The sequence below is a fragment of the Paroedura picta genome, chromosome 15 (assembly GCF_049243985.1).
Source record: "Paroedura picta isolate Pp20150507F chromosome 15, Ppicta_v3.0, whole genome shotgun sequence".
NCBI lineage: Eukaryota > Metazoa > Chordata > Lepidosauria > Squamata > Gekkonidae > Paroedura > Paroedura picta.
In genome coordinates this window covers 2,933,599-2,959,300 of record NC_135383.1, presented here as the reverse complement: position 1 = coordinate 2,959,300, position 25,702 = coordinate 2,933,599, and the positions used below count along the sequence as shown (strand labels likewise).

Below are 25,702 nucleotides of genomic sequence, written 5' to 3'. Positions count from 1 at the left end.
ATGGAAAAGTTATTCTCCCAGCTCCTCTTTAAAACCGGTTTCTTACAAAATACATAAAAACAAGAGGCCTTAGATCTATTTGCAGAGGTGCTCTTTCATCTGTAAGGCAAAACACGATGGACCAATCTGAGGCACAATTATCGTGCATTCGGTTGTCTTTTGTTTACGCACAGCCTGGTCCCGAACGTCTCTGTGGCACAGCTGGCCCGTTGCTCTGGGGCACGGAGCGGACTTCTGCTGCCAGCTCTGGCACAGGAAGCAAGGAGCAAAATGAAAACTTTTAGAACCTTTGCTTTCATTTCAAAGCAAAATAAAACAAAAAATGTTTAATTCACTAGCTATCACAGATTTATTTAAAGACAACACGAATCAATCAGTCATCAGTCAACTAACATATTTTTAAAAGATGCATTTGCTCATGGGGGGGTCATGATGTTTTGGGCACTTTCTGAGTGGATTTATATACATTTTGTCCTGGGACAAAAGGAACATTCTTCTAGTCAAACAGAGCAGCATTCTCCTGCATAGACCAAGCGGAGCTGTGAAAGCCGGGGGGGGGGGGGGGGGAGCCTTATACCTGAGCTGAGACAGTCTCATGGGGCAGCTTCTAACAATTAAAAAACAGGTACATGCAATACTGGGGCCTTTACTTGTTTATTTGCATTTCTGCTAGTTTTACGTCATTGATGCTTTTATACAACTGTATACTGTTAATGTTGCCTTTTGCTATCTTGATTTTCTTTTTAAATAACAAAAAAAAAATAACCAAAGACAACAAATAGTAAGTTCAGATATGCATTCCATCGGCTCATCTATTTATTTAAAGCAGGGGTAGTCAGCCTGTGGTCCTCCAGATGTCCATGGGCTACAATTCCCATGAGCTGGCAGGGGCTGGTGGGAATTGTAGTCCATGGACATCTGGAGGACCACAGGTTGACTACCCCTGATTTAAAATACAACCACGATCTTCATTAAACATTCTCGAGGAGAGCAATTAAGCTGGCATGCCTTGACTGGGAACACATCACCTGGCAAATCAAGTAAATCACTGAGAATAAGGCTTGCCACACACTAATGATGCTGAGGCCACTGCCCACCTTAGGCCTGGCACGGATCCTAAGACACAGACAGGGTTTTTGTACCATCCCTTCGACTCATAGCACAGTCGCTGCTCTTCCCTCTCGCGCGAGGGGGCAGGTGGACTGGTGGGCTGGCAGATGGTAAAAATGCCAACCGGCGAAAGCAAGCCTTCTGCTGATCTCTGCAGATCCAGGCAACCTGATTAATTTGTCATCAACCGCCAGCAAAAGGCACAAGAACTCCCCCTCCCCACCCTGAACTAGAGTCCCGCACGCAACTGGTTCTGGAGAAGCCCTTACGACAAAGGCTCAAGCGCCCAGAGAACGTTGCCAGCCCAAATCACGATGTCCGGAGACCACAGTGTGCTATGTGTCTTCAGATAACCCAGACTCAAAGGAAGCTGGGGAGCCACCAGAATTTGGGTTATCGACTCCATTGAGAAGCGTGCAAAGCGAAGGGACTAAGATAATGGGGAAAGGCAGCCGACGCTGGGATCCTGGATTCTGCACTCCAGCCCCGCCAGGAACCCACAACTGAAATACCTGGCACTGTTGAGTTGTACAGCTGGCAAGCTGGCAGTGCGTGTGTGTTTGTGTGTGTGTGTGTGTGTGTGTGTGCGTGCATGCACACATGAGCTCACGCAGGCCCCCCCCACCCCCTAGTTTGCCTTCACCAAGCAATGTGCCACAACCCAATGAAGCCCTGCCTCCATCGCGAGCCGCTTTCCTCCCTCCCTGCTCTGGGCTCTGAAATGAAGTTAGAAGCACCATGTTTATATCAACTCCATGTTACTGTAATCGTGTTTCCCGTTGCCCGCAAATTGAATATGCCTTCAGTTCGCTGCAGGATTAAGTTAAAAGGAGCAGATGGCATCGCGGGAAGCAGCTCTTAAAGCAAGTATCCTAATATTCCCTTATAGCAAAAGCGGCTTGGAAAGGCAAACAGCTAACAAGGAGAAAGGGGAGATATTTCACAGTTGGATCAAACACAGGGCCTTCTGCATTCAGGAAAGAGCATGCGTGTGCGTGTGCGCAGATACAAGATATCACACTACACAAAAGCATTGACCATACTTCCAACAATGTGTCCGCCCTTTGATTGAAAGGCCCTCCCACCAAGGGCCAATCAGAGGCCTGCGACGCTCTCCCCCAGCCCTCTGACTGGCCCTCCGTGGGAGGGCCCCTCCACCACTGCAGGCCAACTGCAGGCCACGTGTGGAAGGCCAACCCAGTCCTCTGCTGAGGCCTCATGCCTCTCTGAGAACTCCTTGGTCACGCTGCCTCATCCGCAGAGACCCCGCCACTGTCAGCAGCCTCCCCACCAGCGGTGAGCCTGAGAAAGACCGGGTACCTCCTCCATGGAGGCTCTGCAGATCTTGTTCCCCACATCACACACGGACTGGTGAAGTCCAACCATCTCCTTCCCTGAGGCTGTGCTAAAATTTCAGGCATCCACCTGTGGTTGAATAAATATTTGTTGGTCTTAAAGGTGCTACTGGACTCTGATTTTACCTGTCCTTAGGCTTAATGCTCACTGCCTGGCTGCCCTTCTGACCAACTGTGCTCCATCCCAAGATCTGAAACTCACTGGAAACAACAGTAATGCCTGGGGAAGCTGGAGGCAGCCAGAAAAAAGGACGACCCAACAGGAGATGGATGGATTCCATCAAGGAATCCACGGCCCTCCGTTTGTGAGATTGAGCAAGGCTGCTGGTGGACAGGACACTTTGAAGGACATTATTTCATAGGGTCACCCTCATCCGGAAGTGACCTGACAGCATCTAAAACACACTCTCTCTCCCCTTTTTCTCTCCGGCCATTTTCCTTCAGCTCCCATATCCTCCAAGCGATGGACACTGAGAAGGAACTGTGGACGCTCATCCCGATCCTTGCATTCTGGAGGAGCCCCCTTGAAGAAGAGGCAAAACAAACCAGCAAGACCTTTCCGGGTGGGCGGCAGAGCTACTGCTGCACACAAGCCCTTGGGAGAAAGCCACACTTTATGCCAATTTAATTGATTAACTGACAAACTTGTGAAATTACTGGACTATGATTTCCTTGATCCAAGCAACAGCCCCAGTTGCCATGCAAGCAATGCTTTCACGCAAAAGCCAAAGCGATTTTTAAAAATAGGGGCGACGCCTGGCAAGGAAAGTCAATTCTTCTGACCGGGACCCTGGAGTCAATCTCTGCCTTCTCCAGAAGCTTCCTGTCATTACGCCGAATTAGGATCTGCAAGAATTTATTAGATCTCTGTGCACGGAGGGAGCTTGGCCAGTAGGATCTGGTTCGGATCAGACTAAAACGGTTTCGGCGGCCTGCAGGAAACGATCGATGGCATCGCCAAGGAATTTAAAGGCTGCCTAGGGAATCCGGCCCCCATGCCAACTTCGGACACACTGAGAACAGCTAGTGAGAGGGCAAGCAAATCATCTTTACGTTTAACTCTGCAGGGGGCAGAGGGGGGGGGACAGATGCTATGCAAGAGTCTAAATGGAGAGATGGGGATGATCGATTCCAGGCACACGTGATTGACGCAGAGGCAAAAGTTTGCAGGGGGAGCCAATATAATGAGCAGGAATTTACAATCAGGCCAGTGGTTAATGAGCAGGGTGGAAAATATGGCACAGACGGATAATGCTATGCAAAAAGCAGCACAGGCTGGAGGGCAACAGCAGGGGAGCAGAGCCTGAGGCAGAAGAGGAGGAGAGAAAGCGCAAAGCTTTCTGAATGAAGGCGTTTCAGGCCCCCTGGCCCAAGGTTCTGCCTGCCTGGATTCCACCATTGAGCAGGGCCTAGCTGGCAATGCCCAAGTGCTAACACCAGCCCTGTCAATGGGTGACGGCCATGGGAATCTACAGAGGAAGGGTACGCAGAGTGGCCAATGGCAAACCCCTCTGAAGACCCTATGTGGTCACCGGAAGTCAGCTGCAATTTGACGCCAAAAAAACAGACAGATGCAAGAGGATCCTCCACTAAGTAGCTGCTGCCTTACCCTGAACAGGCAAAGGGTACAATACTGCCAGCTCAAAAAAGCACAGGACCACACCGCCCTCCGACCTGAGATGCTTCCAGCAGAAGCGTGAGGGACTAACTCTAAGGCCATCCCTGCATCCGTGGGCAGAAAACGGACAGCAGAATCTCAAGTTGTTCATTTCTCATGCCCTGCAAGGACTTCACCGGAGCTTCACAGTCCTGCTTCTAATGAAAAGGGCTCTCGTCTATGCAGAAAACCCTTTTGCCATTTATAAAGGCCCGTGATGTGATGACGATGTACTTAACTGGCTGGTGACATTTCAAAACTGTTGCTATCATCCTCCCCTCCTTCCTCGACCGATGTGCTTTGGAACACAGAGCGAGGCGCAAACCGCGTTCTCTTGCCAGAACGTGGCATAGAAAGACGGAGGAGGGGGGTGCGATCCTTCCTGAATTCCCCAAACAGGGAAGAAGAGCAGCGACAGCAAATGCGAGAAGAGAACGGACCAGGGAGGGAATGGTGCCAGCTCCCTGGAAGGCCCACCTGACGATTTCCAGCCAACCAGGAGGCAGCAGCCGTCGACAGGCACGGAAGAGAGGAACAATGCTGCCTTGCAACCGCGCGGCAGGAGATTTTGATGCATGTCCCCGGCTGAAGGGCTCCAGCTCATTTGTATGTTTCGCTGACAAGAAATCCCCAATTTGCATACTATTTTCATCAGCAGCAAGATAGATGGCTTTTTCTTTCAACAATGAGCAACAGCTTTTGTTTATTAAACAGTAAGTGATTCGACACAGATCCCCACCCCCACCCCCACTTCAGGATCTCAAAGGGCTGCTGCGGATGCAGGACTTGCAGCGTCCTAAACACAGCCGGCTCCTTGAAGGTTCCAGATGCGCTAACCACAGTCAGGCCAGTGCGAGGTCCGGATTAGGCCACAAAGAGCCCGATCTTGACCTCGTTCCGACAGCCCTTGTAAGGAGGGTTCTGCCGAGCAGCTGTGTTTCCCCCCTCCTTGGACAGCCCTTGTAAGGTGGGTTCTGCCGAGCAGCTGATGACTGATGCCAGCGTCATCTAGTGAACCTTTAGGACTGAGGATTCGCGAAGCTTAAAAGCAAGAGATGTAAGGAAGCCGACGAGGTGGTTGGGTTGATAAACAAAAAGCAAAAAAAAAAAGAAAGAAAGAGAAATACATTGTGGCACTAAAACATATTGTGCTCCACTTCCCACGCTGTTTTGCAGACAGCTTTAATGTGTTGTACCAGACCAGTACCGACAACAGCAGCTTCGGCTTTTACTGCTTCTAAGACTCGAAGCAATTACTGCGGCTCAGCGGGAACTTCTGCCCGGAATGCAACTATCGTGCCATAATTCAACGGGTTTTTTTTTGGGGGGGGGGGGTTGTGGGAGCAGCTCCTCTTGAACACCAAAGCACCTGCTAATGTGCCAAATTGCATAAATGGGATTTCAAGCGTTATTAGAGCTCGGCAGCTTAAAAGCTGTCACTTTTTCCTTAGTACCGGAGTGCTGTTCATAGCGCGGTCATACCAAATTTGCTAGAAAGAAGGAGGAAGAGGAGGAGGAAGAAAACCCAAAGGCGGTGACGGCATTAACAACAACAACAACAACAACACTTAAAAAATGGGGAGCTGGACCGACTCCAAAAATAAGAAGGATGTGAGAAATTACCTGTAAGGAGAGAAACGGTACATAATTGCAATCTCCAGGGGGTAAAAATAGCAGACACATAAATATTGAAACAGGCTGTCAGAGTAACTGAGGATGGTAAGCACCGTCTCCTGTCTTGAAGCCGTACAAAATTCACCAAGGGGGAGGAGGTGGAGGAGAGGGGAAAAGAGTAGCTCTGGTAGAAACAGATGGAGACTTACACGGATGAATAACATGCCATCCCAAAATGTGTACATTATTTAGGTTAAAAATGATCTCTTCCCAACCTCAAAGCAAGCAGAATGGATGCTTTTTACATAAGGCTGCCTTCAGCTCTGGCTGCGGCTCTTGCAGGCAGGTCTAGCTAAGAGGAGATGGCTCTCCAGCGACAGGCAAGGGGCCCTTTGGGATGTACACTACAAAGTCATAAATGGAGAGGAATAGACCAGGCACCGCAACGGCAGGGGGCCACGTTCTTTCTGTGAATAACCTCAGAGCACCCTCCAGCAGTCCAGCTCAGTGCACAAGGCCTCGGTAGTCCCTTTGGAAGACTTGCGGAGATGTCCGCACCCTACCTCTTGCAACTGAAGATGCAAAACTGTCAGCGCTTCACAAGCCACAAGCCTTTCCGCTGACCCAACAAGAGCCAACTAGGTTGAGCAGCAACTGATGGGAGCCTGCCGTATGTTACAACCTCCCTGCCTTTGCAGTACCAGGAAGGCCCTGGAAGCAGGTGGCTCATCAAGTCCATGGAAGGCCACCATCTGGGGCAAGTGGGTCACATTCAGCTAAGCGCACTGCAAGCAACGGGGTCCCACAGCTAGAAAGGGGTTGAGGCAAACTCTACACCTAGTGAAACGCTTCTGTAGATGGCACAGAGAGAAGAAAAGTCAGAGGGAAGGGGAGGAGGAGGGCATGGCAAGGCGAGCTAAGGATGCTTGCAGAAACACCCAGACAAAGGGGCCTTGAAGGCAGGATTAACGGCTCACTGAAGAGGAGGGGAAGACAAAATGTTCAGAGATATCTAAGAATACTGTATCAAACATGTCCCAACTCTAGACTTGCTGGTTGGTCACATTTCAGGCATCCCCTTTGGATAAGACCTATGCTCAAAACTCAGGCATGCTCGGGCCATGCAGTCATTCCCAGATTGTTTGTGTGTTCATGGGTGCAAGGTTGCAGACCTCAGGGGCCCAGATCCTGATCCATAGATTGCTGACTGGCTTGCAGGTCAAGTAACATCACCAGAGTTGAACACGCAAGCACAAATCCCTCCCACTCACCCACCCATACAATATCCAAGGACTCAACACAGTTACATCCAAGCATAACAGTAGCACAGTGTAAGTCTTATAGGGCTGCCAGTTTCCAAGGGGTCCCTAGAGACCTCCTGGCATTACAGCTGATCTCCAGACTAAAATAGTGGCTTTGAAAGGGGGCCTCTATGGCCCCTCTCCAAACTGCACCCTTCCCAAGCTCCTCCCTCAAAATCTCCAGAAATTCCACAATCCAGAGCTGACAATCCAATTTTCCTGTAGTAACTTGTGATTGACAAGCTTTCCAGTCCAAAATAGACCAAGTCAAACCAACGCACTAACCCATGTTGAAGCTGTCAGCATCAAAGCTGACAACGGGGTCATTGAGAGAGCCGTAACAACAAATGGGTCACAAGATCCAAGACCACGGACAGCAGCTATGCCTGAGAGGCCCTAGTAATAACAATGGCGCTCTCTGAAAAGTGACCAAAGGGTCCAAGGAGGCCCAGGCATAAGGACGTCAGAAGAAATACGGGACATTGGTGCTTACCAGTTTGAAGTCTTGAATGCTACAGATGAAGTACGGGGTGTTTGGTCGGCGACTCTCGATGTACACGCAATCTGTGAAAGCCAAAAAAAGGAAGGGGGATTTCATTTTGAATTCATGGCAATCAGTCTCTTCATCTTGGCAAAAAACAACCAACGGCGTGTATCAGATATTGAATTTATTATTAGATACAGCAGAATGCCAGCCTTAAATCAAACAAACCGATACAAGCTATGCAATATAAGACCCTTCCAAAGTAATACTAAAATTCCTGATCCTCTGTCGAGTAAAGCAGAGGGGGGAAAGTCACAGCAGAAGGTGTGCATCAGATAAAATCCATAAACCATGATAAATACAAGGAAGCGTGCTGTAACGTATAATCTGGCACAAAGAGAAACCGTGTATTACCGTTGGGTAAAAGAGGAATGGACAAAATCTCATGACGATTCCCATGGGCGTTGTGTCATGACAGCAAGCCAGATCAGAGCTCTCTCTTAATCAAGGTGACACAGGGACAGGGTCACAACCCGTGAGTCATCCCTGAAGAGACAGGGAACAGTCAAAATCTCTTGCGGCCAAATAGAGAAGAAGAGCACAAGAGAGCAGGCACTCCACGTTTCGTATGACCGGAAGAGAGCCCGGGGGTTGCAGGCGGGTGCACGGTGGTTTGTTGTGCCTCCCCACAAAACCCAAAAGCATGCCATGAACTAAGAAGTGTTCTGCAAACAAGAATCCAGCGTGGTATTCATATCAATATTCGTACCCCACCTCATGAATGGAAAGGTGGGCGGGGTTTCATTCACAAGGCAACTAACAATAAGAAAGAAGACAGCAAAACCCCACAAACGCAGAACGTAAAACATATGAGCACAGGACGCTTCCTTACTCTGGCTCCGACTCTTAGTCCCTTCAAGGTAGTATTCTCTACTCCGACTGGAAGCTGCTCTCCACAGTCTCAGACAGAGGCCCTTCACGGGATGTTCTGCTTGCAATGGAGACCCCACCACTGAGCCACAGACCCTCCCCAAACACCAAATAATCACACACAACCCGCCAAGAAAAACAAGCCAAACCTTAGAAAGAACCATAAAAAACAAGGAAGAGGCCCATACAGCTCTTCTGGAAAGCACAAATTAGACCTCACAGCAGAGTGCTACTAAGAAAGGGCCATCTTCTTGGGAAGAAAAATCCCACAGACTGAGATCCTCCTCTCAACAGGGTGCCCAAGGAGCAAATGGCACCTGAAGCAGGCAAGTCTGAGGCGTTCAGGGTTCGAGTCTAAACGAAAAGCCAGTGAGACCCAGCATGCGGTTGGCATCTCTCGCCTCACAGGGTTGCTGTGAAAACAAAACGAGGCAAAGGCGTATTGCCTTGTACTCACTGCAGGATTTCTTATAAAAAATGTATTAGATAGCCAGAAGGCACTTTAATTTGGGACCAGGAAAATAAACGACATCCATACAAACTGACAAACCGTTGCCACCCTACAACTCAAGTGCCTGGCCTTTGACGCTGCTGCGTTGCCTCCGGGGAATAGGAGCCCCTCCAGGGGAGCAGACAGGACTCCTCCCATCGCTACGCATTGTTCAAGAATGGTTCTCCCCCTCCCCAGATGCAGGCCTACCCCAAGCAATGCACACCGGAGCACATGGTTAAGCGCCGTAGTGCAGGGGTAGTCAACCTGTGGTCCTCCAGATGTCCATGGACTACAATTCCCAGGAGCCCCTGCCAGCAAACGCTGGCAGGGGCTCATGGGAATTGTAGTCCATGGACATCTGGAGGACCACAGGTTGACTCCCCCTGCCCTAGTGTAAAGGACAGCCGGTAGTTATGGTTTTGTACACAAGGCCTCAACTGTGGCAGGCCTCCCCACAAGACCTTTCAACTTCAACCGCCCCGTATATCCTGGCTCTGCTCTGACTCAAGCCAGTGAAGATGATGAGCAGAGAAATCACGGCAGGCAGCTCCCCATCTCCTAGGCAGAAGAGCTCACAGGGCTGGGCTCGCCTGCCCATTCCGTTCTGCCACTGGGTCAAGACCTCGCCCGTTCTGGTGCCCGTGCCTACGGCAGTTTTCCCCCCATCCTGCCCTCAGCTCGGGCTACAAATCGCAAGCCCCCCCTCTTCCCTCAGTCCTCGTATGCGAGCAGGGCAGGAAAGAGAGCGAGACGGAGGCCATCGCTCCATCCCCACGGCACAAAATACAGCTCTTTTTAGCTCTGTTTCCATCCCGTTTATCGGACTGCCCGGGAGCTGTCGATGGCTCCCGAGACACCTCTCAGCCATGCCTCCGCGGGCTGCAGCCTTTTCTATCCATCTCCCTCGCAGGAAATGAACACGCTGTTCCGCCAAGAGGTGTATCTGTGAATAATCCGCACACCAAGGGGATCGCGAGTGCTCCCCCCTCTTGTTGCTTTAATACCTAATTGTTGCAGAAGTTAAAAAGGAAAAAAAAAAGGGGGGGGGGAGACACAGAGAAGAGCACCTTCAAGCCACTGTGCCGTCTCCGTATCGCCTTTACAGCCGACAATTCTAAGGGTGGCATTATCTTCGCCACAAAGTCTGTCAACGTTCATGGAAATGTGCCTTTCATCGCAAAAGATTATACATCAGGAGCTGAAATTGAAGCTGTGTGCTGAGGAAATAATTTCTGTGATCGCTCGGCGTTAGGGGGGGGAGGCCCCCGCTACCTCAAGGGATAAGCCCTGCAACTCCTTCAGTGTGAGGCCGCAGAAATAATTCAATGGGAGGGGAAACGCTCAAGAAATAAACTGACATTGCAGGATGGGTTTAGATAAGCAGAGCGTATTATCAAAGTTGGGATTTGACAGAGCTTAAGCCAGGGGTAGTCAAACTGCGGCCCTCCAGATGTCAATGGACTACAATTCCCATGAGCCCATGTCAGCATGGCTATACATGACCAAGAGTTGGGGTGGATGGGTGGGGGGCATCAGATCACATCAGGAGAGCAAGGGATACCACAGACCCCTGAGCAGCCAGCTGGGGGCAAGGGGGCAGTGCCTATTGAAAATGTAAGGTGCCTCCCTCTTTTCCTTTATGGCACCGGTGGGGGGGGGGGTTGAAAATTCATCTTCCTTCCACGTACTTTCTGGAGTATCCTCAACAAGAGAACCTTTTCCATTTGGCCTCAAGATCCCAATGTGTCCTTGCAATTACTCAGCCCCTTCTCCCAGCATGGCTTGCATCCTAGCCACAAGCTGCCCTAGATGACCCTCTAGGCCCCTTCCAACTCTATAATTCTAGTGGCATCCCTTTGCAGTCCTTTTCCCAAGAAAGGTGGGGCGACAGGGGTCCAAGGCCAAAACAGGCAATGAAAACCCGCCCCCTTATTTTCATGTATTTGTTAGTCAGAGATCCACGCTTTATTTTACCCTCATACAGCTGTCTTCTGTCACCTGGGCACACCTTCCTCCTCCTCCTGCTGTTGTCTTAGGAGTCTGGGTCACCAGGAGGCTAGAATTTCCCCCCAGTGCGGTGGGTAAATAAGAAAGGAGACCACGGCAAGACGCAGACGACCAGAAGGATGCATAGAAATGGAGTACCTTGTTTTAACACAGAAAATCTTGGCCGAACAGGCCTCTCCCAGCTTCACCCAAGATAAATCAGAAAAAGACTTCAGGATGTGCTAGAAAGAAGAAGGGTAGAAAGCAGTCTACCCTGAGCAAGGATTGCCTCCGGGCAGCTACACTGGGACGGTTTTGTACATTGAACTGGAAAGCTGTGTTGACTTTTTGAAAACTCTTCCTTCGGGCTGTTGATGAACCACATTATCTTACACTGGAAACTGGGATATTTCAGAGTTCGGGAGACTTATTTGCGAACTTCGATGGACAAATCTGTATACAATGCAAGGAGCAACCTCTGAAACCGCTGTCCACCCCTTCCCGGGATCCTCCTCTCCTCTGCCCTCCCACCGCCCAAACTGGCCCGATGATCAGAGTGGCCATCCGTCTTAAGACATCAAGGCGGCTGCCTTGTTTCTGAACAAAAAGTCATTTCCTGCTGGGTGTTTATAGTGTAGCCATAGCAACGTCAGCAAGTCAAAGCCTGCAAAATCCCATGTGTCAAATTCCTACACACAGAACTATTATTTGTAAAGCAGGCCATTTTATCAGGTAGGGCCCCAGCCGTCAGGAGGCGAGCTGTTAAGCATTCGGTGACGGACGGCGGATGCAACAGGTCCAACAGTGGAAGGATGGGGCCGTTTGGGAATCTGAGTCCGATTCCATATTTCAGAAAGGAGTGGGGGGGGGGAGAGTCAACACAGAGAAGGACCAGAATCTGATGCCTGCTTGAATTCATAATTTGATCGCCATCCGTCAAGCTCCTCTCCTGCTGACAATAGGAAAGGAGCAAGGGCCCAGTTCTGCTGGGGCTTTTAAACTCATTTACGAGATAAAGGGAGAGGAAAATTATAGCTCCGCTTTGTGCCGACATTTTCATTACAAAGCCGGATCTCCAGGGCTTATAACTCCAGCGACAGTCTTGGGGCAGGATGTGACATCCAAGCCCTGGGGCCAGACGCCGCTCCTCCTCCCCGCGTCGAGCAGGATAACTAAGCAGAGCGCTGGCAGCCTCAGCTGCATAAATGTTCCACGCCTGCAATGCCCCCTTTCGATGTGCCCTTAATTCTATTAAGCGCGCATTTCTGAGACGGCGGAGGGGCCATCACTGCACTGGGCAGCCCCACGCCTTGGTTGCCGCCTGCCTCTGTGCCCACCAAACACCCAACCATGCAAAAGTGAGGTGACATCTTGGCCCAGTAGGATGCCCCCAGCCTCACCTACTGACAACGTCGCAAGAGCCAATGGGTAGCTGCCACAAGGCCCTGATTAAGACAAATCTCACCACAGCTCAAGAGCAGTGACAGTCCCCCCCCCAAAAAACCCCAAGTGGCCCACATCAGGGCTTAGACACCTTGATCTACCGGGCTTTCATCTCCCCCGAGGTTCAGGAAACATAGAGATTATTTCTCATCACAACACAGTGGTCAGAAGGCTAAGTGGAACAGCAAGATCTAGAAAAGGGATGGGACAAACTGTGGCCCTCCAGATGTCCATGGATTACAATTCCCATGAGCCCCTGCCAGCAAATGCTCGTGGGAATTGTAGTCCATGGACATCTGGTGGGCCAAAGCTTGCCTACCCCTGATCTAGAAGGAGGAGGAGAAAGGTTGGTTTTTACACACCACTCTTCACTATACCTAAAGTGGTCTCAACGCGGCCTTCTCTTCCCCTCCTCACAACAGACACCCTGGGAGGGAGGTGAGGCTAAGATAGAGCTCGGACAGAACTGTTCTGTGAGAACAGCTCTAACAGGACTGCGACTAGCCCAAGGTCACCCGTCTGGCGGCACGCAGAGGAACGGGGAATCAAACCTGATTTGCCAGGTTAGAAGCTGCCGCTCTTAAACACTACACCAAGCTGACTCTCTACAGAAAATATTTGCTGGGTCCACAGGAAAGGGAGCACTGCATGGCTGAAGGCCGATAATGCCAGCCGTGGAGCTGACAAGCAGGTTCCCCCGCGGAAAGGCAGTTGACAATACAGATGCCCCGAGAAGCCAAAACAGGGTGACGTGATGAGAAAAGCCTTCCTCTGAAGGCCTGGCTCAGCTGTTCCGCCTCGCAGAGACAGCGTAATGCTGGAACGTAGCCTGGCCATTAACAACAGAGGCCCTTTCCAGTCGATACCTTCTTCCTCAAGTATGAAAACTTCTGGCCTCTGCATGAGGCTACCTGACAGGTCTTTGAATTCAACTGGAACAGAGTGCTTTAAGGCGAGGATGGAGACAAAGGAAAAGAACACACAGGAGGGGGGGGATGCATGGAGCATCTTCAGAGGGGAGGGGAGAAGCCACCGAATGATAAGGAAGAAGGGATGAAGTTAACCTCTCCTGTCCCCCCCTTCCTCCCCCCCTTCCCCACCCACATGGCTGACAGCAAACAAATTGCTAGTCTGATCTTTAGTGTCGTTACCTGCCAAGCAGATTTCGAGTTAACACGGCTGGCTCCTTGTCAGAAAAACAATGCACCGTGCATGGCTGCCTGAGCCAAACAGCTCAACCAATTTGTGCCGTGCGCTCGAAACACACAGGGGTAATTCTGGGTACCTGGGCTGCAGTTCTTATTTCACAAAATGATTTTATTATAAACTGGCCTCATGGAGAATCCATTTTCTTTTAAGGGTGCTGCTGCTGCCGCCGCTGCTGTTGCTTAATGGACTGTCAGTATAATTTAGATTTCATCAATTTAAACTCATTCAAGCCTGGCTCCTGATTGTACAGTAAATGGAACATATTTCTATTCAACAAAATTAATGACAGTTAATTGTAGTCTGAAGCTCCCGATTTTGTGAAAGCAACAGTTCTCTAGTTCAAGCATCTAGCTACATGATTTCCCACTCCAATTATTTTCTTCGACGCTTTCCCTGAGCACACGCCATTTTATAAGGCACCCACTGCAAGACTAACACACGTTTTGATCTAGTATATTGTTTCCAGTTCTGACAAGAAAGGCCAAATTTTCATGGAAACTGCTGACAGCTGAAAGGCAAAGGGGACCGGAAAAGAAAGTTATGTTACCTGGCCTACCGTTCTTACAGACGGGTTAGAGCTTTTCCTTTTGGAAGCCAGAAGAGACGTCTCAATGGCCAGGGCAGCCCACTGGCAGCTTTTTCCACATCCTTTCACGTTTTCATAGAATCGCAGAGTAGGAAGCGACCTGAAGGAGCATCTAGTCCAACCTCATGTACAATGCAGGAACTCACAACTACCTGCTCACCCACAGTGACCCCAATTTCATGCCCAAATGATCCCTCCACCAAAAATCTCCAGAATCCAGCCTGGCCTGGTGGAAATTCACCTCCCATCCCACAGTGGCGACCAGCAATTCCCTGGGTATGCAGGAAGGACCACAAGAGACAAACCCTGGCACATCCCTTCCTGCCCACCCACTCACCATCTGCCCAACTTCATAAACTCAGCACTTCTGTCACATGACTATCAAGCCTCTGCTTAAAAACAGATGAAGAAGTCACCACCTCCCGAGGAAGCCTTCCTACTATCGTCCTCCTTTTTTGAATGAACATATGAAGCTGCCCTTCAAATGAAGAAAACACATCAGTCCATCTAGCTCTGCACCGTCAACTTCAACTAGGACTGGCTGAACATGGTCTCAAATTTTAAAAAAAAATGTTTTTAGAAAAGAGCTCCTTTAATTAGAAAGTCTAGGGATTGAACCTGGGACCTTCTGCATGCAAAGCAGACCTTCTCCACTCCTCACTGCAATCCACTGCTTCTGCAAAATCCAGCACACCCACCCCACCCCACCCGTTGTTCCAGCGCCCTCTTGCTTCCATGTCCACCCAGCCCTGGCTTTTTCCCCTTCAGCTTCGTCCTGTCAACCCTCAAGCCCAATTTTGATTTAAGAAAAGCCTCTAAATATCATCTTTCCGCAGTGAGCCTCATCCACACGCAGGCAGGCAGATACTAAGTGGTTTGGGTGCTGTTTTAAATTGAGCTACACTGACTACCAGGATGTATGTCACCTGCACCTCCAGAAGACCAGACAATCATGTCCAGAGCCATCCAGTACGGTGAGAAGGTAAAGGGGAGGCCAACAATCACAGACGCACCCAGCCAAAAACAGGTGCTCAGGACCAAATTAGCCTCAAGGCTCCATTTCCTCAGCAATTTAGGTTCTCCAGGGGGGAAAGAGGGCCCTGTGATTCTGTTATGGAAACAGATGCACCTTCTGTTCCGCTGAAAGCATGCTGGGCCGCCAAGACGGCCATTCACTCCCAACAAGCCCCATCTCCTTCACTCTCCCCTTGTGGCCCAATATGCTATTCATCCACCCGGCATTTTTATAATCAAGCCTTACAACCTTTCAACAAGATATTTGGTGACTAACAGGCTTAAGTGCTACTTGCTTTCTGAAATAAGAGAGAGGACGATTTTCCTCCCACCCTCCACCCCCCTTTCTCTCCCTGTTGTTTCAACCACAAATGGCTTCCTAACACTTTCCTATACCCGAAAGGCTTCTTTCGGCAAAATCTGGGTTCAATCCCCCGCTCCTCCACATGCAGCCAGCTGGGTGACCTTGGGCTCGCCACAGCACTGATAAAACTGTTCTGACCGGGCAGTGATATCAAGGCTCTCTCAGCCTCACCCACCCCACAGGGTGTCTGTTGTGGGGAGAGGAAAGGGAAGACAACTGTAAGCCGCTTTGAGCCTCCTTCGGGTAGAGAAAAGCAGCATATAAGAACCAACTCTTCTTCTTCTAGTCACAGCACTGATCAAGCTGTTCTGATTGAGCAGTAATATCAGGACTTTCTCAGCCTTCCATACCTCACCGGGGAGAGGAAAGGGAAGGCAATTGGAAGCCACTTTGAGACCCCTTCGGGTGGAGAAAAGCAGCATATAAAGACCAACTCTTCTTCTTCAACAGACTGGATCTGCGTTTCCAAACTGAGACTGCGCACTGCTTGCCCCATCCAAGACCGCACATAACGTTAGCCTGATTCCCTCTCCTCCCCCAGAATTTTGTTTGCTGTATTTAATGGTAAAATATATGTGCAGATAAGCTCAAAAGCCAAAAGAGTCCATTTTAAGGCTCACCCTCCTTTTATCAGTCTTTAAGAGTGGCACCATCTGTCGCGCATTAACAGCTGTTCCATGTTTTAAAAGCCAGAACGCCTGCCACATTAAAGGCAGGGTGTGAGTGTTCCTGTGTTTGTGAGCAAGCTGAAGGGGGTGGGGTGGGGAGGCCGCAAGTGCCCCCTTGGCAGTGCTCACTTTTTTGTTTCTAGGAATAGGTCAGGCTCAGACTGCACGGCTTTGATTGAGCAAGAAGAAGCTGGTGGGGCATGTGCAGATAAGGCACATAGCCATAACCTGGATGGTCCAGCTAATCCCGATCCCACCAGAACTCACAAGCAAAACAGGGTGGCCCCTGATTTATATTTGGATGGGAGACCTCCAAGGAATTGGGTGGCAGTTCCTCCGAGGAACAGTAGAGGTCGTGACATGGAGGCAGACAAAGCCTTGGCCTAGGATACCCAAAGGATAAGGTGGCCAACTCTGCTTCAGGGAATTCCTGGAGATTTAGAGAGCAGAGTGAAAATAGAGAGGGTAGTAGAGGCACACACCCACATCCATGTACGACAGAAATGTAAAAGCAGGAGGAGTGAGATTCACACATTAATCCAGATTCCTGCACATAATGGCTTCATGCCCAGCTAAAAGAGGCATCTGAATGCTGCTTTACTCCCGGTCTCATTTGTTTCGTGTGACCAGGTGATTGAGAGAGATTTCACTGTTTTGTTCCATTACAAGTCATTTTGAAAAATTAGTGTGGAATGGTAGCATGGTTGTATTTTAAAGGAACAGCTCCCCCACACCTCATATTTCAGCCCAAATGAGTGTATAAATGGACTGCTTTCCACAAGAAGAGCCAAAAGGGTGGGATTGGGCAGAGAAACACCCACATCAGTCAGCTGAGGCCTAATGAATCCTCTTCAGAAAGCAAGATGATCTGGACAACTCAAGTTGAGGAGATCCTATAAGGCCTTCTAGTTCCTCAGGCCCCCCAACACCCGGGACTTCGGCAGGCCATCTGTGGAGAGTGACCATGCCACCAAAAACTCAAGGGGCTCTCTCTTCAACTGGACCCAGACATGGAGGCTACATAAGAAGTCATCAGTGAAACCTGCTCTTTGGTATTGTCCCTGGAACAGAGGAGAGGAAGAGGCCGGGCAGCTTCTCAGACCCCACGATGGAGTGCCCGGATGGCAGCCAGGGATTACTCCTCCCCCCACAGGGCTTGTGAAGATCCATTGTGGGGTTTTACAGGAGACTGGACTAAAAAGCCCCGCCATGAGTGCCTGCAGGAATCTGGCCTTGGGGACAGCTATACGCACTCAGCCTCCATAAATACCTTGGCCCTGCCTGTCATTGTGCCACTGAGGTTGCTCTTACCTGCCTTGAGGACCACTCAGCTGCTCAGATAGCATCAGGATAACCTCAGGATCCACAGGCAGGAGGGTCTCTACTCCGCTAGCAGGAGGGGAGGGGGCTGCTATGTGCTGATTCCAGTGGAACAGCCCCCCCCTCCCCTTTGTGGGAAGGGTTCCTCCTTCCTTGAAATGCTCTCCCCTTTTTTAAAAAAAGAACTTCTGGCACATTTGCCTCTCTCAGCTGGTGAAGCTGTCAGAACAAATAGCAGGCAATATTTGGAAGGCAGACAAACACATGGGTCAATGTCAAACACAAGCCAATCACTCGGAGGGCGAGAGCCAAATGCCTCCATTCCAATTTCACTCATGTCCTCGGACTCAAATGCCGTTAGGCTGCTTAAAAAACAAACACATAACCAAATGGTTTTCCTGGGCTCTCGCTTGGTTCCAAAAGAGGAGTTCTTACGACACGCACCCCCCCCACACACCGAGCAGATTTCAGATTAAACAACAGTTTCAGCAGTTTGCTTGGCGGGCACCAAGGCAAAGCATCAATGTATAATTATTATAAAGGGAACGTTTAACAATTAATTGAGCCGGCAGAAGCTGAATCTCAAGAGCTTAGGAGTTCAAATGCTTCCTCACTAAGCAAAAGGGCAGAGAGGGCTGCAACTCCTCCATAGGAAACCTCAGCCCAATTAAACTTTAGGTAAATAACATTTTAAAAAAAATGTCCTGGCTCCTCTCGGCCTACATTCGCATGCGCTGGAGACATTAGGAGGAAACAGGAAAACAAGAGGAGCTAGTTTTTCGCACCCTGCTTTTTACTACCCTAAGGAATCTCAAAGCGGCTTACCATTCTCTCCCCACAACTAGGCGAGACGGAGAGCTCTGAGAGAACTGTATCTGGTTCAAGATCCCCTAGCTGGCTTCATGGGGAGGAGGAGTGGGGACTCAAACCCGGTTCTCCAGATTAGAGGCCACTGCTCTTGATCCTTTTTAACAGCCTCTCCACCAAAGGATCTTACATGGACAGTTGAACTTCTTGATGGGCTAGCTCAGATTTTTTCCACCTTTTGACCCTGGAGGAGCCCTTGAAATCATTTTTCAGGCTTTGAAGAGCCCAGGAAGTGATGCCAACCAGCCATGCCTCCATGCCCAGAAGTGACATCACTGCCCATATTAACACGCAGGTTTGGGGAGGGGGAAAGACAGGAGGCAGTTTAGGGTGGGAGTGGGCATGCAGGCTCCACCCCCTCCCAAGCACAGAAACTCATGCTCAGATGGCAGAAGGGGGGACAGTGGAGACCGCTGGCTCCCCAGCTTGTGCCAAGTCCATTGAGGCAGGAGGGGAAAGATCACAGAACCCCTCTGAACCTCCCGCCAACCCTGGGGGATCACGGCCCCCTGGTTGGGAATACTTAGGCTAGCTACTAACATGGGCTGTTTTGAAAAGCTGGGCTTAATAGTCATTCCGTCTTTCTGCCAGAGAACCATGGGAAGGATAGTTCTGGGAGGAGGCCAGGGATTACTCCACCTGGCTCAAAAAATTTTCTTTTTGTTTCAGCAAGCTCTACACCAGGGGTAGTCAAACTGCGGCCCTCCAGATGTCCATGGACTACAATTCCCATGAGCCCCTGCCAGCGAATTCGCTGGCAGGGGCTCATGGGAATTGTAGTCCATGGACATCTGGAGGGCCGCAGTTTGACTACCCCTGCTCTACACAGTAGTGCAGTAGCGTAGTAGTCCCAAAGTAGGCTGTGTTCCTGCACATGGGCAGTGGAAGACTTCAGACGGCAGACCGCCCCCCTCCCTGCTCCCCCCTCCACTCGAGTGCTCCCTTGGGACCCAGAGCCTCCAAAGATGGGTCACGTGACCTTAATTCCACTTGAAATCCCTGCTTCCCCCGCCCTCCTCCTACACGCTCCCCAGAAGCAGCAGCAGCAGCTACGTTCAGAAATCCCCTCCTTCCCAGCTTGTAACGAGGAGGGCCGGGCACCTTGTTTTGTGTGACGCGACTGTCTCGGGCCGGAGCCCCCGTCAAAAGACTGAACAAAGGCCCAAATTACAGCCTTCCCGCACTCCATTATGGGGCCTCCGCCCTCTCACCATAAGAAATAAGCACTCGAGGAGAAAAGACTGCGCCTGAACTGCTAAGCGCGCTCTCCCCCCCCCCCCCCCTTGGCAAGCAATCCTTCCGTAAATGAGGGCTGCACCCAGCCAGCTCCGGAGCACTTAACAGCTGGCACCCACGGCAAACAAAAGACATCCTCGATAACCTCCGACGTGAACCTCACGAGGCGGCTAAAAGGGTGCCTTTTGGGCCAGCTCTCGCAAGGGACGCTTGAGCACCGTCTTGGAATAAAGGGGGACAGGAACGGGACCCGGCAGAGATGAACAGGTCTGGCTTGCACCGTCCTCCCATTTTAGACAGCTGGGCAAGGGAAAGCAGTCAGGCTTGGCTTTCAACACAGCCATTGTGAAATCTGGCCGTCCCTCCACACAAGGTGGCTAGGTCCTGAAGCAAAGCAACAGGATCCTAACAACATTGGTGTGGTGCTGGCCTTCCCAGAAGCGTGGCCAGACTGTTGAGAGGAGCACGTGGCTCACAGAAGCAGCCAGACGGGTGGACCTTGGGCCAGTCACAGTTCTCTTAGAGCTCTCTCAGCCCCACCTACCTCGCAGGGTGCCTGTTATGGGGAAAGGAAAGGTGTTTGCAAGCTGCTTCAGGAAGTGAAAAGCAGGGCAATTAAAAACTCTTGTTCTTCTAAGAAATGTGAAAAAAGATTATAAAAATCCAATGCTGGAAAGGTAGTCCTCTTACACCCTGTTCCAAGCAGATATGACCTTCTCCAGGCCAGGCACACCCACGCACACCCTATCTGCTGTTTATATAGCTGCCAATCCCATTGCCGGATTGGATCTCTTCGCAAATCCTTTTTAATGCTCACAGATCCTTTTAAATGGTTCTGGACGGTCAGGACAAACATGGTAGCCTCCTCATCTCCACAAGGATGAAGGACTCGTATTCCCCACCTTATCCGCCCAGCCAGTGCTCCCTGAACCCGTGAGGATTTGAGACCCAGCCCCGTGCCTAGCCAAGCAAGGAGAGACAACCCAGACAGAGGGTCTTCTCTGGAGCCTGTATTTGGGTCTCACCCAAGGAGAAAGGCACAACAGGGCAACCTGTTGGCCTGCCCTTGAAAGCAGCCCTCTCTCCTGCCCCTGATTAAAAAATAATGGCATTTCTATCACATGAGCAAGGGGAGCTGCCCTGTTTCCAGGGACATCCCAGGCATGTTTGGCCATGGCCAACTGACAATATTTGACCACTGCCAGCTGTCCTGTGGAAGCAAGGGGAAAGGTAAATCAAATATTTCTCCAGAGCAGGGTAATTCCACCCTGTCAGACAGTACACAGCAATGAACCTACATAGGTTCGCCAGCGAGTGAACATTCAGCAGGAAGAAGCAGTCAATCACAGCTCCCCGAAGAGCGTGCCCAGAAAATACATGTGTGTAGGTCTCCACTAAAAAGTGTCTCATATACGCTACATGATGTGTGAAATGGCCTTTCGCTGCAAGACATCTTTGGCTTATTTCACAGCACCAAGCAGAAGCCTGCCAGGGCCACCAGCAGAACAAAAAGGGTATCCAGACGGACAGAGCTTATCCAGCAGGCAAGGTGCATGGAGAAGAACGACATGCAGGACGCTAGCCCTCCTGCAGCCAGGGTGATGATCCATGCAGCAGGGCTGCACCTCCAGACTGCCTGACAGGCAGCAAAGGGTAGCGAATCATTGCGACTGGGATCAAATTTGCTCATGCCGCCAGTTCATTCATGCTGAAAAAGCAGCCTGTAAGCAAATCTGGAAGCACATGCGGCATAGTAAATCAATTTGTTACCATGACAGAGTTATTTTGACAAAGGCAGGGGGAATGGGGTTGGAGGGGAAATGGAAGCTAAATCAGACAAGGGGGCAAATGAAATCGGTGGTGTGCTATGCTAGCAGACTGGAGACCAAAAAGGGAGAGGAACTCAGCTTCAGGAAGGGGAAGGGGAAGAAGGGAGAGGGAGAAGGGGGGCTTGTCACCCTCAGCCACTGAAATCTCCAAAGATTTTGCCTCTTCCTTCCCCACCCCTTGTTTTTGAGTATCTAGCCTGATGGGTATTTCTGGAGAATGCAAAAGCTTGCTTGGTGTTCTTTTGACTGGTTCTAATAACAGCTATTATGCAGTTCTTGTTCTGAGTTTTGCAATGGACCACAATGGCTGCCTCTGCCTTTTTGTCCAAGCAAAAAAGAACAGCAGCAGAACTGTGATCGCATGAAGACCAGGGCAGTAAAAGATGGGACTCCCAACCAAACGCTTCTAGAGAGTCTCCTTAAATCAGAAGCCAGGCCAACCTGGATACTGGTCTGCAAGCCAGTGGTCATATAGTGTGGTTAACTCTCACTATACTATATAGCACCCATCTCCATACCTGCCTGCAGAGATGCAGGTAAAGAAACTTTGAGACAAAGTGAGAGCATCTGAAGAAGACAGACGAAGAGAGGGATAGAGGGAGTGACGCCATACGGAGATGTAAAGTCTCCAAGCAGACAGGACAACATGACAACCTGGCACCTCCAAGAAGCAAAGGGTGACGCGCCTCGTACTCCCCTCTGCCATTTCATCTCCACAATAGCCCTTGAGGTAGGCCAGGGAAGTGTCACAGGCCTATGGTTTGTGTTAGAGAGCACAGACTGAAACCCAGATCTCTCCAGTTCCAGTCCAGCACCGTACCCACTACAGTACCCCAGGAATCATGGGAGGGGCGGGGGAGGGGGGCTGAGGTGCACACATCTTCTGTTGGGGGATGAAAATATTTAGCCAACCACCTGCTCTTCGTTGGCCTGTGGACACGGTGTCCCCCCAACCCAGCTCCAATTCCCCCTCTTGCGGTTAAGAGATGGACCAGAATGAGGCTGGAGATAACTGGGATCTGATGCTCGTTCAGGGCTGCTTCGCACATGTCTGCTTGGAGCCATCATGGCACACCAACTGAAGTACAAATGCTTCCCAGAAAAACTTGTCCACATGTTTATCTTTATTCATTAATTTTATTTGCTAAATCTTATTAACGTTTGCCAAGTCTTCAGCCTCCGCAACAGGGACCAAAACCAGTTTACATCATTTTCCCGAAGCAGCCAAGCAGGTAAGGCTTTGCCGTAGCTCAAAAGGCAGGCTAGCAAACAGTTCTGAACAGCCTGCAGGTTTTCCAGACATACCTGCAAGGCTGCACTTAGCCCACTTAAGGCGAGAGTCTATCGTGGGGGAGGAAGAATCCCTGATCTCTTAACGACCCTGCTATACCTGCACCAGCCCTAGCGATGGCAAGCTTCCCACACAACGCCGAAACACCTTCAAGCTCAATTTTACATGCATAGCTTAAAACCCAAGGCTGTAAACGTGTCCACAAGAGAGTGCAGAGCTTTAAATATTCTACCAATGCAACACGCTATAAAAACTGTTTCTGGTCATTTATTTCCATGGGTGTTTTTTCTCCCTCGCCTTTTGAAAACACATCAGTCTTTCCTTCCTGCAGCGTAGCTCCAGCATGCCAATGATTTTAGCGGGGAGCAGAAGACAAATAGGGTAGGGGTTTGTAAGCCTGCTCTTTTGATAAGGGAACCCGAGAATACACCGAAGAGCTACGATTAGTCACGGAAGCAGGGCAGCCTCTGACACAAGGCAGAAGGAGGTGGCTGCCTTAAGACCATAGAAGTTGGACATCATTTAGGACTGGGATACAGGGTCTGTTATTTTGCTCGCTTCTATTCCCTCACACTCGCACATTGTTTAGTTTGGGGTCTACACAACTGAGCTTCTGGTGTGCTGAGGCAATGGACAGGGAATGCAGAGTCCAGCAATGACTGCATCATCCCCCTCACACATCTTATTCTCAACCACGAAAACCTCGGCAGATACACAAAACAAGCAGCCGGGATTCTCTTACCTCCGGGCCGGTAGACGACGTCGTCTTCGGTGATGAAGGAGGTGATCTCCCCGTTGTCGGTCCTCTCGTAGCGCGACTTCTTCTTGGGGGGCTTCTTCTTGTTCTTCTTTGTGGACTCCTCGGTGGTGGCGCTGTTGTTGCCGTTGTCCTCATCCTCGCTGTGGTCGCTCTCCGCGTAGTTCTTGGCCCCTCCTTCCAGGGTGCAGCTCCGGCGAGGCCGCGAGTTCTCGCTCTCCCGCGCCTTCTCCCGCTTGTCCCGTTCCCTGTCCCGGTCTCTGTCCCGGTCCTTTTCTTTCTCTTTGTCCTTTTCTTTGTCCGCTGTCATGATTCGCCACGTGCCTTCTTCTGTCCTCTCACGGCTGGGCCTCCGTGAAAGGTAGACAGTGAGCCTGGGCTTCAGTCTTCTGAATTTCTCACTCAATTCCAGGGAAAATTCGACCACTCCAGCGACCCCAGCGTTTTAGAAAGGCTCTTTGGAAGGACACAGAAAAGGGAGAGAAGAGGAACCGTTAGCCATCATAATGCCTGCACATTTGGGAAGGGGGACGGGGGGAGGGGCTTTTTGGTCAACACATCAATGGATTAAGCCAGGGGTAGTCAAACTGTGGCCCACCAGATGTCCATGGACTACAATTCCCAGGAGCCCCTGCCAGCGAATGCTGGCAGGGGCTCCTGGGAATTGTAGTCCATGGACATCTGGAGGGACGCAGTTTGACTACCCCTGGATTAAGCTGTTTAAAAAGATCACACAGTCACCAAAACACCACATCCAAAGGGGAACGGCCCCTACTCCCCTAACCGAAGTATAATTCATGTCACCATCTCCCAATGCCCAAGCTCTATCTATAAATCAATTGATCAATCCAATAGGGTTGTTTTTTTAATGCCATTTTTCAAACAAAATCTAGTCCCAGGACACCTGAGAGGAAAGAGAAGAGTAATGGTAATTTTTTTAAAAAACGAATTAATGCCAGCTGATTGAACGATCTGCCAGAGTCCAGATCGGCATTTCGACATTTCTCTCCTGAGCCTCAAAAGGTGCTTACAGCGGTTCTCGGGTTTCAAAACCGAGTCGTACACAGCTAGGGAACGGGCATACACAGGTACACAGAGCTGCGTAGCTTTGATCTTCCACCTGCCATGAAGCAAGAAAAAAGAACACCAAATGCTGAGAGAAAGAGAAGAAGAGACGGTTCCCAGGTTCTCTCTCACACCGGGGTGCCTGGGAAATTAAGCCAAAGGCAAAGTGATACGGATGATGAAGGCAGCCATTATAAACGGTGGTCCGCTTGTTTCTCGCTGCATCCTACCAAGCTGGACATGGGGGGGGGGGGGGAATCAACAAACCACAAGAAATCAAAGGGTTTAGCCCGGAGTTTCTTGGTAAAAGAACAACACTATTAATTCTCCCCTGACCGACACATTTCTCTAAAGGCCCAACAACAGAGAGGCTCTCCTTCGACAGGCACCACTGGATTTTCACAAAGATGGGCACTTAATTATAGGTCTGTACTGTGAAACGTTAATGCAGCAGAATACTTGATTGACTGAACAAGAACCCTGCTGGATCAGACCTATCAGACCGTCTAGTTCAGCACCCTGTCCCACCCAGGGGCCGGTCTGGAGGGCCGACCACAGGCACAGAGACATTGAGGCCTTCCCCTGACGTTGCCTCCTGGTGCTGGGATCCAAAAGCTGACTGCCCCTGAATACAGGGGTTCCTCTATCTTGTTGCAGCCGCCAGGATGAGAAACTCGGTTTTAAAACCAAAATATACACAAAGGAAGAGGCTTTCAGGACAACGAATTCTTTTGCCGAGTGTCCGGATTCCAGGGGTGGGTGGAACGTTTACAGAACGTGTGAGGACATGGCCCCAGATTCTACGCACAATGCTGATCCCTGTGCTCACAAACTTCTCATAGAGAGCCACATCCCTCCCTCCTCTGCCATGGGGGGGGGTTTGGAGGGATAGAAGGCTCCACAAGTTTGCAGAGAAAGAGACAGCCTCTCTTATTACCAGCCACCCAAAACTGCCATCTTCAGGCAAGGGAACGGCTATAATAAGGGTCTGCTTCCACATGTTGTTAAAGCCTCCCAATTCTTCCCGTTAGAAGAGAGCAGGGGGTTGGACTAGATGGCCTGCATGGCCCCTTCCAACTCTATGATTCTATGATTCTATGAACCTGAGTCTTGACCTGAAGAC

At 50.3% G+C, this 25,702-nt stretch overlaps 1 protein-coding gene across 6 annotated transcripts in view; it reads right to left on the bottom strand.

Moving 5' to 3' along the window:
- RERE (arginine-glutamic acid dipeptide repeats) overlaps positions 1-25,702 on the bottom strand; it is a 220,896-nt gene that overhangs the window by 109,044 nt on the left and 86,150 nt on the right. For all 6 annotated transcript variants that reach the window (XM_077312430.1, XM_077312429.1, XM_077312432.1 and 3 more), the window contains 2 exons: positions 23,500-23,970; positions 7,531-7,601 (listed from right to left, as the gene is read on the bottom strand). In XM_077312430.1, the coding sequence (XP_077168545.1) occupies positions 7,531-7,601; positions 23,500-23,824 (396 nt within the window). In that variant the 5' untranslated portion in view covers positions 23,825-23,970. The remainder of the gene's footprint in view (positions 1-7,530; positions 7,602-23,499; positions 23,971-25,702) is intronic.